This window comes from Rousettus aegyptiacus, unplaced genomic scaffold, assembly GCF_014176215.1.
Source record: "Rousettus aegyptiacus isolate mRouAeg1 unplaced genomic scaffold, mRouAeg1.p scaffold_m13_p_18, whole genome shotgun sequence".
Classification (NCBI taxonomy): Eukaryota; Metazoa; Chordata; class Mammalia; order Chiroptera; family Pteropodidae; genus Rousettus; species Rousettus aegyptiacus.
In genome coordinates, this window is record NW_023416293.1 from 15,589,007 (window position 1) to 15,601,167 (window position 12,161).

Here is a 12,161-nt window from a genome sequence, read left to right on the forward strand (position 1 = left end):
GCAGGTGGGCGTGGCAGGGGCGGTCCTCGCAGTTCCGGCCCCAGGCCCTGCCCCCCGCCCCCTCCCGCCCCCCCCCGCCCCCCCCACCGCCCCCGGCGTGGGGTCCAGCTCTGTCCCAGGGCAGGCATCAGGGGCCAGGAGCCGGTCAGGGACCCCATGGCCACCGCTGACCTGCCCGGTGCCCCGGGGAGAAGCGGGTGGCTCAGACAGGCACAAGGCTGCCCGAAGGTTCACGGGGAGGGCGCCGCTCCACCCTGCGGTGGGGGTGGGGCCGGCCCGGCCCTCGGGCGCCTCTGTGGCCCATGGCCCCGTGGGACTCTGGCGAGGGCGCGGCTCCGCCTTGCAGTGGGGCCGGCCCGGCCATCGGGCACCTCCACGGCCGGCGGGGCTGGAGGAGGCTCCCGAGTCGTGTGGCCGGGGGCCTCGGTCCGGGGCCCAGGTGGCCGGTGTTGCCTTCGCTGCCCCGGAGGACGTGGGGGGAGGCAGGGCGGCGGGGCGTGGAGAAGTCTGTCTCGTGTTGCTGTGGCGGGCTTGGGACGTGGAGGTCAGGCGGCGCGCGGGTCGGGGGGCTGGACCCCTGTGGCCGCAGCGTCATTGCCGTGGCGACCAGCGTGATGCGATGGGCGATGAGCTGGGGTTTGACCAGCAGGTCGGAGGCCGCGAGCAGCGGATGGGCCTTCGGATGGTCGCTTTCCCTGCCGCCGGAGCGGCCGGCCAGCCACGTGGCGACGTGTCTGCGACCTGGTGACAGGTGTCCGGTGTCCGGCGGGGCCGGTCGTAGACCCGTGTGCAGCCGCCCTCCCAGGCCTGCGGGCCCCGGCCCCAAGGGAAGCGTCCTGGTCGCGTTTAGAGGACTCTGCTTGGCGTCGAGGAGTCGGGACAGGTGGTGGCTGCTCGACCGAGTCAGGGCCGACGTGCGTGTGGACGGGCCGGGCCCTCAGCTCCACGCCCTGTGAAAGGACGTGAGTGTGCTCGGATGAGTGGGCGCCAGGCTGTGTGTGTCAGGGCGTGTGTGCCTGGATACGTGTATGCCAGGCTGCGAGTGTGCCGGGCTGCGTGTGCCGGGCTGCGTGTGCCGGGCTGCGTGTGCTCCAGGCTGCGTGTGTGCCCTGCGTGGGCAGGCCCCACGGAGGGGCGTTCCGGTGTCCTGTCCTTTGGGGGGTCATTTTTGGGTAAATGTTTACCTTCGTGTCACCGGGGGTTGCACGACGGGAGCCTCGCGCATGACCTGAGCGTCGTCTCCGCGTCTGAGCTGCAGCTCGTGTGTCCTGCGTGATCCGTGGGGCCGCGGGGCAGGCGGACACTCTCCGCCCGCGCGTCGGGGAAGTGCGGGGGGCGGCGGCCCCGGCCTCGCTGGCGTCGTGCGCACCCCGCGCCCACCCTCGCCCCCCGCTCACCCCTCCTCTCTGTTCCTTCCAGGGAAGGTGCGCTGGCGGGACTTCGACCAGGACGCGTACATCGCGGGGACGATGGTCCGCGCGGGGCAGGACCCCTACGCCCGCAACAAGTTCAACCAGGTGGAGAGCGACAAGCTGCGCATGGACCGGGCCGTGCCGGACACGCGGCACGACCAGTGAGTGCCCCGCGGCCCGGGGCGTGGGCGGGGTGGGACTCGGCCGAGCGGAGGAGGCTGGGGCGGCGGGGCCTCCCTCCGGGAAGCGGGGCGCCCTCTGGGACGCGGCCTGATCTTCCAGACGCCCCGCGGGTGCCCGGAGAACGGGGACTGGCGGAAGGAGGCCGTGGGGCGGACCCCGTGGCCTTACTGACGTCCGCTCACAGAAAAGCGGGATTTTCCGTCGTTCACAGCTTCACGGGGAGGAGGAGACGCTGCGTTCCCGCTCACGGGGCCGCTGCGCTCGGGCGTCAGGGACGACGCGGAGGACGGGGCGTCCGGGGTGGACGGCCCGTGGAGCGGATGGGACGGGACGGGCGGTGATGCCGTGCCAGCGTGTCCGAGGCCCGGTCCTCGCGGACCCGGGACCCGTGGGGCGGCGGCGCCGGGCGTCGGGCTCAGCCCGGGCGCCCACGGGTTCCGCGTGTGCCGTCAGCACCTGTGGGGGACGGGGACCCCGCCCCGCACACCGCTTGCCGGGAGGGTCCTCGGGAGGCGGGGCGCACCGGGCTCCCTGGAGCCTCCATCTCGTTTCAGGGGGTTAAAAATCGGGGTACGTTAGCAGAGCAGCTGGGCTCCTGGGTGCTTGGTGGGGCTCCTGCCCCCCGGTTACCTCAGTCACTCGCCTCCACGTCGCGGAGCGAGGCTCACTGGCCGCTGTGACTCAGACGCGGTGCTGGGGTCCCGGGACTCCAGCCGCGAGTCTCGTCTGCACTGGCCGGTGGGGGTGACGGGGAGCACGGCGCAGAGCACCCTGGGGCGTGGGCAGTCTGACCCCCGGAGGGGTGCAGCCGGCAGCCCTGCTCACGGCTCTGCCCCTCCCAGACCGAGGTCGGGGTAGCGGCTGCACGCGGGCTTCCCGTGCACGGCGCGTTCGAGGCCCTGCCCGGCCGTCTCGCACGTGCCGTTGGGCGTGGCTCTCAGGAAGGGGCGTCGCGAGCCGCACGCCACCGCGTGAGCGAGGGCGCCGCGGTCCTGCCGACAGGGCACGCGCTCGTGGAAGGGTTTCGCGTGTGTCAGGAAACGGGGGGACGGTGTGAGCGCGTTTCCGCCGTCTCGCCGTTTGGCCCTGGTTTCCGTCGCCCGTTCCCGCGCCACACGACCCGCTCGCCGTGTGGCCGGCCGGCTCCGGGCGCCGGGCGTGCTGGGCCTGCGAGGGCCGGAGCCGCCTGTCCCTCCGCGAGCTGAGAGTACGGACTTTCAGCCCAACGCGCGTCCTGACTGTCGAGTCAGCCGCGGCTGCTTCCGTCCGACAGAGAGAAGGGAGGAAACCCCGTCTCCCGGGGGTCCGGCCTGCTGAGAGCAGGAGGCGGCGGGGATGCGGGCGGCACCGGGGCCGCGGTTTCCGCCGCGGCGGCGTCTCTCCGCGCCCACCGGCTCCCGCGCCTGTCCGCACGCGTCTGCAGGCTTCCTGGTCGCTGGGGAAACAGCGGCGAACAAACCGAGTCCGAGAACCTCCGAGAACCTCCGCCCTCACGCACCTGCGCCGCTGGGCGGAGGGGGAGGGGGCGGGCAGCGCGGCGACCGGTCGGGCCACGAGCCTGGGAGAAGGCGGAGGCCGCGGCCCGGCGCGGAGCGGGTGGCCGGCTCGGCAGAGTGGACCGGCAGCCCGCGGGGCGGGGCGAGATGCTCGTGGCTCATGCGCCCGACGGGGGCGTCATCGCCAAAGTGCCTCGGGGACTCCACACTTCAGTTTTAAAAAGTAATTCAGCTGGGAACGGGCAAAGGACCTGAACAATCATTTTCCAAAGGAGACGTAGAAATGGCCAACAGGTGCGTGGAAAGGTGTTCGCACCGGTCAGGGGAATGCAGCTCACAGCCGCGATGAGGTGTCCCCGCACCGCCGTCGGGGGCTGTCGCCGCAGAGGCGAGAGGCGTCGCGAGCCGGCGGGACGTGGCGGGCAGCCCCGCGGGACGCTGTGCGCGGGCTCCGCAGGGACACGGGAGCGGGTCCGCCTCCGGCCTGGCAGGCCCGCCCCTGGGTGTTCGTCGGAAGGACATGACACCAGGACGTCGAGAAGGGGCACGGTCACTCAGCTGCCCGCACGTCCACGCCGCTGTCTCCTCGGCCAGACGCAGACGCGTGATGAGGACGCAGTCGCCCCCAGACGCCGCGCAGCCCCCGGGAGGGCGGGCGCCCCGCCGTCTGCAGCCGCGTGGGCGGCCGCGCCAGACGGGGACAAAGGCTGCGTGTTTCACTTGAATGTGGGATCTTAAAAAAGATAAACCTGCTAGGAAAGGGGGCCAGACTTGCGGCCGGGCCGGGCCGGGGCTGGGCGAGGGCCACGGTGCCCTCCCCGGGCGAGGCGCCTGCGGCCGGGGCCGCCGTGCAGCCTGCAGGCCACAGTCAGCGCTGCCGTGTGGCATCTGCAGGTCACGCAGAGGGGGCCCGCACGTGGGACAGGCACGGGGCGGGTGGGGAGGGCAGCGCAGACCCCCGGGGTCGTCCCAGCCGATTCCGTCTCCCGGAGGCCTCTGGGGCGGCAGTGACCCTGGCTGACCGCCCGTTCACCGCTCCCCGGACGCGCAGCTCTGCGTCTCCCTGGGCTGGCGCTGCGGTGACCGCGCCTTGGAGGCTGGGCCGCGGCGGTGTCACCCTGCGGGGACTCCGACCCGGCCGCCCTGGGTGGTCTGGTGACAACGCTGCCTGGGCCGGCAGGGTCCAGTGTGGGGAAGCCGCGTCCCGCGCACACTGTGGCTTCGTCTCCCGCTGTCCCCGGCTCGCGCCTCATCCGCACGGGACAGAGACGCCTGGTCCCGCCCGGCTTCTCCATTTCTTTCGACTGTAGCGTTCAGATGGGATCCAGTGTGCCGAGCACCACGGGAGCAGGCTCCCCGGAAGGGGAAGGCGCTGGCCGTCACCCACGGGGCCCGCAGGCAGGGGGCCCTCCGCGTGCCCGGATGTGTCTCTGGGCCCCTCTGATGCCCGACGCTCGGGGTCGTGCGTAAGCGGCGTGCGCCGCGGGTGCTGCTCGGCGGTTCTTTTGCCCGTTAACACGTAGGGAACGTTTTAAACGTGGCTTTCGTTTCAATGGCTTTTTGAGTGGCGTCTGCTGTTTGCTTAGCAGGGACGGTCCCTAGCGCTGACGGGCGACTCGGGTGGGTGCGTTTGCAAAACCTCTTCACCCACTCATTCGACAGGAAATGCCGTGTTGAATGTCGGTGCTGTTTGGTTCTGAGAATCTACCAGAATTTATTCAGTGTGTCACTCAGTTTGGCTGCTGCTTTCATTCGGGGTTTGAATTAAGAGCCACACTTGTAACTGCCTGTGCCCCGCCCACCCCTCCCCTTCCTCCGGCTTGGCTTCGGCTTCGTAGTTATGCTGCCTTTGTAAAATGGACTTAGAACGAATGTCTAGAAACTTATTTACAAAGGAGTTTTCTTGAAATTCACTGGTAAGTCATCTAAAGCCAGCACTGTTTATTGTCTGAAAGTAATTCTTTGATGACTTTTAAACATTCTTTCATGGATATTGACATGTGGTAAATTTTTTGCTTGAATTAAGTTTGGTAATTTGTATCTTCCCAGAAGCATACAGTTTACTCAATTATCGGATTCATGGGCAGTGTTACATGTGCATGCACTCAAGTCCTTGTCCTTGTTTAGAAATGCCAGTGGTTTGTCTCCTTCGTTACTTAAAGAGCCAAATGCTGGGGTTATGTGTAAATTGAAACATTTGTTTCTTTTCTCGCGTGTTCTTGTCAGCCGATGCTTTTGTCCCCCTCCCCCCCATCCCCTGCCACCTCATCAGAATTCAGTCTTCTCGTCAGTCGCGTGTGTTTGTGAGCACAGCTTTGGCTGTGTCTTGCATATTCTGAAATGCAGTGTTATAATTTTAACGTTAAGCATTTTAAGTTACTGAAACATTGTTATTTCTCATTCAGCCGGGATTCTACTTTTGGTTTCCTTTTTAATGCCATGCTTATTTAGGAAAGAGTTTCAAAAATGTAAGAAACTGGTTTTGTTTTCTTTTTACTTGTTTGCACATAAGTCTTTTTTTTTTTTTTTCCTTTCCCTTCACTGTGGTGTGGTCAACATCACAGCTTGATTTTCCTCGTCTTGTGTGGGGTTTTCCTTGTGGCAGGGCACGTGTGCCCGAGCCTTCTGTTCCTGCCACTTCACGGAGCACTGTGAATGCATCACTGCTACACGCCCGTGAGGCAGGGGCCCGAAGCCGAGGGGCTGGGCCTGGCCTAGAGACCTCTGCCTTTACCTCCCATTTCCATCAACACTTGACGGGCCTTTTTACAGGCACGTGGCGTCTGTTAATTGTTGCTAAGTTTACATGTTAAACTCTGTTTACACGAATACACATGTAACACTGCCCATAAATTTGGTAGTTGAGTGAAGTTTGTGCTTCTGGAAAGATACAAATTATCAAACTTAATTCAAAGTTTACATGTTAAATCAACCCGATTAACGGCATTCAGAACCTCCTGATTCGGAATAAGGCCACTCGATGGAAGAGTTTGAAGCCTCCACTGCAATTTTATGAGTTTCTGCTTATTTCTCAGAAAGTTCACATGACATGTTTGAATACTGTGATTTGGGAAATAGAAATTCTATATTCCTTTTGGATTATACCATCATGTTAAATTATCCTCTGGCGTTGCAATCAACATTTTTCCTTTCTGCCGTATGTTTGCTTTGTGTAACAATCTCCTACTTTACTTTGCTTTATTCTTGATATATTGTTGTCTTCTATTAGTGCTTTTCTGTTTTCGTGGGGTTTGGCTTTTATTTTTCCTGGTGTCGTCTTGATTTAGGTTTGTCTTTTGTAAGCAACCGAGCGTTTTATTTTACTGTTAGTCCAGCCCGACGGCCCGCAGTGCACCCGGCGCTCGGCCCCTCGGCGCCCGCTCCGCCGCCCCGTCTGTTTTTTTAGTTTTGTCGTTCATTCCACCATTTCCTTCATCCTCTGACCTGGAAAACGTGTTTAACGTTTCTGGTCTTTTTTGTTAGATGTTTTTTTTCCTCCCTCCAGTGATTAAGAAAGTGCTTCCCGTGTCCATTCCCACTAGCTGTAATTTTATGTGTCTATTAAAAATTCACCACAAATTCGATAATGAAAGACACGCTGGTTTAACGCCAAGAATGAAACAGGATGTATTTTAAGATGAAAAATTACTCTGGTTTTGTTGATTAACCTGGGATTAGGCACATAATGTTATTAAAATTGGGTTTTGTTTAATTTGTAAAACTTTATCTAATTATCTTTTAAGAATTTTCGTTCGTGTGACCGTATTTACACAAGCCTGTTGGACTATACTGCTGAAATAGTTTTATCGCATCCTACCATTTTACGCCATAAATTGAGTCTTGATTAAAAAGAAAAAAATTTTTTTTAGGGCAGATTTTCGCACGGTTTTTCACACGGCCCCGGGCATTGGAACCCTCCGTGGCCTTGCTCCGCTGAGAGTCGCCCTCCACTGTCTTCCTGCGGGAATCGGTGGCTTCACACCGCTCAGGATTCCGGGGCCTTTTTCTTCCCTTCGAAACTCGGCGCCTGTTATTTCGTGGTCTGTTCAGTGTCGTCCCTGAGAAGCCTGAAGCCGCTCCGGTCGTCCCGTGCACCTTCTGCGTGGCTGCTGAAAGCGTCCAGCGCACGTCCCTGAATTCCGTCCCGCGGAGTCCGAGGCGGCTGCAGTCGGATCAGGACGGGGCTGGGCGTCGGAGGCTCCGGGTGGCGGGGTCCTCGCGCCTCCGGGGGCCCGGCCGGCGTCCCAGAGGGGCCGCACCTGAGCAGACCGCGCAGGTCCCGCCGTCTGTGACTTTCCTCCCCGTCCTGTCCGTCACAGACGCCTGTTTAGTATTGACATGAAACGGTGCTGAACGACGCATCAGGCACGTTGCTCAGTGTTCTTCTCCTCACGACCTCCGAGGCAGCCGGCGTGTCGGGGAGGCGGAGCGGCGTGTGCCCCGAGTGTCTTCCTGCGACCTGCGTTTGGCCGTCACGGTCACCTCGCCGGGCGTGTGGCCCTGCTCTTCGCCAGGAGCCCCTCCGTGGCCCCGGGTGGGTCTGGGGGTCTCTGTCGTCGCAGTGTGCGCCCCTCGGGCCTCGCGGCGTGCTGGGCAGCGTGTCTCACGCCCCGCGTGGTGGCCCCATCTTCCAGCTCCTAGGGAGAGTGTCACTCTGACCCCCACGGGGGCGGCCACCACTGCGCTAGCATCCAGGGCCTTCCGTTTCCAGAGGCCTTTTCCACACGCTTTTAGTCGCTATTCCGAGTAACCATGTAAGACTGCGAGGGCCATTTCCACAGCCGAGGAGCGGCTCGAGGTCACAGCCGGTAACCAGGGTCTCCAGGGCCCGTCGCACGGGTCCCGGCCCAGCCTGGCGAGCTGCGGGGACAAGCCCCCGCTCCCGTGGTCAGCAGAGCCCCAGCCGCCCCGCCCGAGACGGGCGTCCGAGCGTCTCCTCAGCGCCCCCGCCAGCCTGGCGTGTGACGTCTGCGTCAAAGACGAGCCCGCCCCAAGCCCGCCACTCGTCACCCGAGGGCCGAGGAGCGCGTCGCTGTTGGGATCAGCCGGGTTTTCCACCAGGGTCCGGATTTCGGTAGCCGTGTGGCCTCAGAGAAGTCTAAACCTGAATCACGGATTTTTCAAAAGCATCTTCGCGTGTCCGGCATTTAAAGTCTCCATTGTACTGGTCGAGGAGTGACCAGGGGGCCACATGAGCTTGACCCACGGCCGGCCCCGTCCCCATGCTGGGCCCCTCTGCTATGTCTGGAGCCGCCGGGGTGCGTGGCGGCCACACGCCTTTCACGGCGAGAGCATCCGCCGCCTTTTAAAGACGCTCCGAGCCCCCCGTTCTCTTGGCTCACGGTGGGGGCTTAGGGTCCGCGTTCCTATGCTGACGTGCTCACACGCCTCCCTCGTGTGTGAGACCCAGTCCTCGGCTTTTACTGAAAAATGGGGCCCCTCGCAGATTCCCTGATTGCCAGCTCCTAGCAAAAGCCGTGCCTCGTGGGCCGTGACGAGTCCCAGTCCGGTGAGCACCGAGTGTGGGCGCCGGGGCCCCTGGGGCCGCCGGTGTCCCCCGCAGAGAAAAGGGGACGAGAGGCTCGGACGTGACTGGCTCGTTAGGCCGACGGCTCTGAGCTTGGAAACGCCGCCGCCTCCTCCTGAGCTCTCACGGGGCCGGCGCTGGCCGGGCCACCACCTCTGCAGGGCTCGGCATCCCCGCCCTGCGGACTGAGGCCGGCTGCGTGGCTGGTGGCTCCCGCGTTGCGGGCGGAGTGGCTTCTGCACCAGCGTGGAGCCTCGCAGACTCTCTGTCTGTGAGCCGATTCCCGAGACTGGGAACAGCAAAGCCGAGCCGCCCGGCCCTCCGTGTCCTGGGCCCGGTGCTGATCCGGAGCGGGTTCCCCCCGACGGCCGCCGGTACCAGGTTCCGGCCGTCGGTGAGCGCCAGGCCGGCCACGTGCCTGCTGTGGACGAAGAGCCCATTTCGGGATTCTGACCTGAGTGCTTTTTGATCACGTGGATTTTCTTGGCCATTTTCAGAATTTGCTTCTTGAAGCAGTGTTTCTGGTGAGGACAGAAGTCGGGGTGCGCTGGCGGGCGCCGTCCACAGCTGCGGGAGCACCCCTGTGGCCCCCGGCAGTGCATGTGCCCGGCGAGGCCGAGCTCCAAGGCCGGAAGACACCTGTCCTGCCCCCAAACCCCACTCAGACGCCGAGCTGTGGGAGCGGGGCCCAGGCGTGGGCCACACGCACGGCCGGGGAGCTGGCCGCGCGGGCTCGCAAGCCGCCTGTGGACGCTTCGCGGGTGTCGGTGCTGGTGGTCACCGCTCGGCTGCGGGGCGCTCCGTGCTGGCGCCCACGTGGGGGGTCGCGTGGCGCTGAGAGGCCCTGCCCCCCTGAGGCACACGGCACGACTCACCCTCACCACCCCAGGCGCTGATACCTGCCGCGCGTCCCCAGCCTCCTCTGAGCTGGCCTCGGTGGCGTCGCTGGGCTGTCACCACAGTGGGACCGCTGCCCGGGTCCTCGCCAGCTGCCGCGTCCCAGGGTCCCGAGGCCTCGGAGCCTGCCTCGAGGGGCCCCGTGGGCTCTGCTGGGCCCGGCCCCGCCTGCCGGCTTTGTCTCCAGCCACGAGGCGGGAGAAGCGCCTGGCCTTCCCCGGCCTGGCCTCACCCTGGGCGCCGAGCCCCGAGGCGTTGCCGACCCTCACCCACCCGGCCTGAGCCCCGCCCCCTGCGTCCTGGGAGGCGGGCCGGGGTGGCGCCAGCTCCCAGTGCAGCTCCGTGCGGCCGCGCAGGGCTTCCTGGCGCCCGGCAAAGCCGGGAACAAGGGGGCAGCAGCACGCGGCGGCTCGGTCCCCAGGGCGACGCCGGGCCGTGAGGGGCCCGCCTCTCGAGGGGTCCGCGCGGGGCAGCGGACGGATCCCGCGGCATCTGAACACGCTCCCCTCCAACCTGCTGCAGAGATGGTCTCGATGGGTTACTTTCCGCGGGAACCTTTCGTCCTTGAAAACATTTCCATGGGCTGCGTTTTCTGTTTCCTTCTGTCCTCTTGTCGTTTTGTCTCAGGATAGGCCAGAGCCCTCTGCAGACAGGTCCGTCCTGGAGGGCCGACCTGCCTGGGCTCCCCAGGGGTGGCCCGTCTGGGTCCGCGGTTCAGAGGGCGGCCTCTCTCTCCCCCCATCAGGTGTCAGCGGAAGCAGTGGCGGGTGGACCTGCCGGCCACCAGCGTGGTCATAACGTTCCACAACGAAGCCAGGTCGGCCTTGCTCAGGACCGTGGTCAGGTGAGGCCGGGAGGGCCTGTTACGGCTCCCAGCGGGTTCCCTGGCGGAGATGCTGCGCGCAGACTGCGTCCCCAGCACAGCGGGCAGGGGGTCCCCTGACTGTGCAGGACGAGGGGGGGCTGGGCTCGGGCCAGAATGCGGGATCTCGCTCCCCGGGTGATGCCCCCGAGAGGCCCACCGCCTCGGCCTGTGTGTCTCCGCAGCGTGCTGAAGAAGAGCCCGCCCCACCTCATCCGGGAGATCGTGCTGGTGGACGACTACAGCAACGACCGTGAGTGGCGAAGGCCCGCGGCCGCGGCGGGGGTAGGGTGGGGGTGGGGGCGGCAGGCGGGGCGGCCCCTCCGGAGGCTCAGGCGCCCTGCGCTTCCCTTGCAGCCGAAGACGGCGCTCTGCTGGGGAAGATCGAGAAAGTGCGCGTGCTCAGGAATGACCGGCGGGAAGGTAAGGCCGCCTCCTGCCACGCCAAGACAGCGGCACCGTGAGCCACGGCCTCGGCCACAGCCTCCGGGGAGGCTCTCCCGGTGCACGGGCGAGGCCTGAGTCGTGGACACGGTTGGTCCGTAAGCCAGCACGGGACGTCACGTGGCGTTTTCATTTCTGTGCTTAGCTTCTCTCTCTCTCTCACAACCTGAGAAGCCTTCTGGTCCCCCGAGTGCTGGCGTTTAGAAGGAAAACAGACTTAGCAACGAGGCGTTTAATGAGTCCGTCAGCGGAGGGCAGGTTGGCAGCCGCCACAGGCGTCCACCCAGGGCCAGGGCGCGGGCTCCCCCCACCGGCGGCCCGCCCTTGCTGGAGCGGGGCCCCCCGCAGGCGTCCACCCAGGGCCGGGGCGCGGGCTCCCCCCACCGGCGGCCCACCCTTGCTGGAGCGGGGCCCCCCGCGTCCTCCGTCGTGGTTAGGAGACTCTGCGGGGAGAGCGTTGCTTTGAAGTGTCTGGAAAGGAAGCCTCGGGCACGGTGTAAATCGCATCCCGAGCTCAGCGGCTGGACCCCGGGCCCCTCCCAGGTCCCGAGAGGCCTGTCTGCAGGGCGAGGGCACATGGGCCCCGCCCCGCACCCCTCGCCCCTGGGGGACGCCCGCAGTCCTGGGGTGGCGGACGGGCTCTGATCCCGCACACTCCTGCAGTTCCCGGGCGGCCCGGCGGGAGCCAGGCCTGCAGCCGCCCTCGGCGGGGATCTCCTCAGCCAGGGGGGTGGCTGAGCCCGTTCGAGTGATGTCCTCGGCGCCGTATTCTGACCAGCCTCACGGTCGTTGGACGTTCCCGACGCAGACGGTGCGACCGGCCTCGTCCCCGAGCGGGCTCTGGGCTGCGTCACGTCTGGCCCCCGAGCTTAGGGTCGGCCAGAAGCTCGCGTCGCGTTCGGCCCTGAACAGGCTGCGCGATGACGTCTGCCTTTAAACCCAAAGTGTCCGCTGGGCCGGGGGGCGAGAAGAGAAGAGGGGTGGAAAGGTGATTTTCGCGCTGGCGTTTTACTGCTGGCAGATCACAGCCACCTTTGCCCCACTCGCAGATCAGAGGACGCTCCGGCGTGAGCTTCCCGTTCGCGGCGAGGCGGGCGGTTCACGCGGGGAGAGCCCGCAGCGGAGCGTGTTGGGGGGGCTGTGCGAGGCCAGATTATGGGGGGGGGCCTGTGGAGCAGCGGGCGCTGTGACGGCGAGAGAGTTGTGCACATGCCCTGTCTCGTGTGTGTGTGTGTGTGTGTGTGCTGCGCGTGCGTGTCTGCGTGTCTACACGTGTGTGCAGCGTGTACATGTCGTATGTATCCATGTGCTCGTGTGTGTGTGCACGTGTGTCTTGCATG

General features: G+C 64.9%; 1 protein-coding gene across 1 annotated transcript in view; it reads left to right on the plus strand.

Annotated features, from left to right (window-relative positions):
• Positions 1–12,161, plus strand: part of GALNT2 (polypeptide N-acetylgalactosaminyltransferase 2) — a 67,561-nt gene that overhangs the window by 37,353 nt on the left and 18,047 nt on the right. The window contains exons 3-6 of the mRNA XM_036235556.1: positions 1,420–1,573; positions 10,261–10,359; positions 10,563–10,630; positions 10,735–10,800. Of these exons, the coding sequence (XP_036091449.1) occupies positions 1,420–1,573; positions 10,261–10,359; positions 10,563–10,630; positions 10,735–10,800 (387 nt within the window). The remainder of the gene's footprint in view (positions 1–1,419; positions 1,574–10,260; positions 10,360–10,562; positions 10,631–10,734; positions 10,801–12,161) is intronic.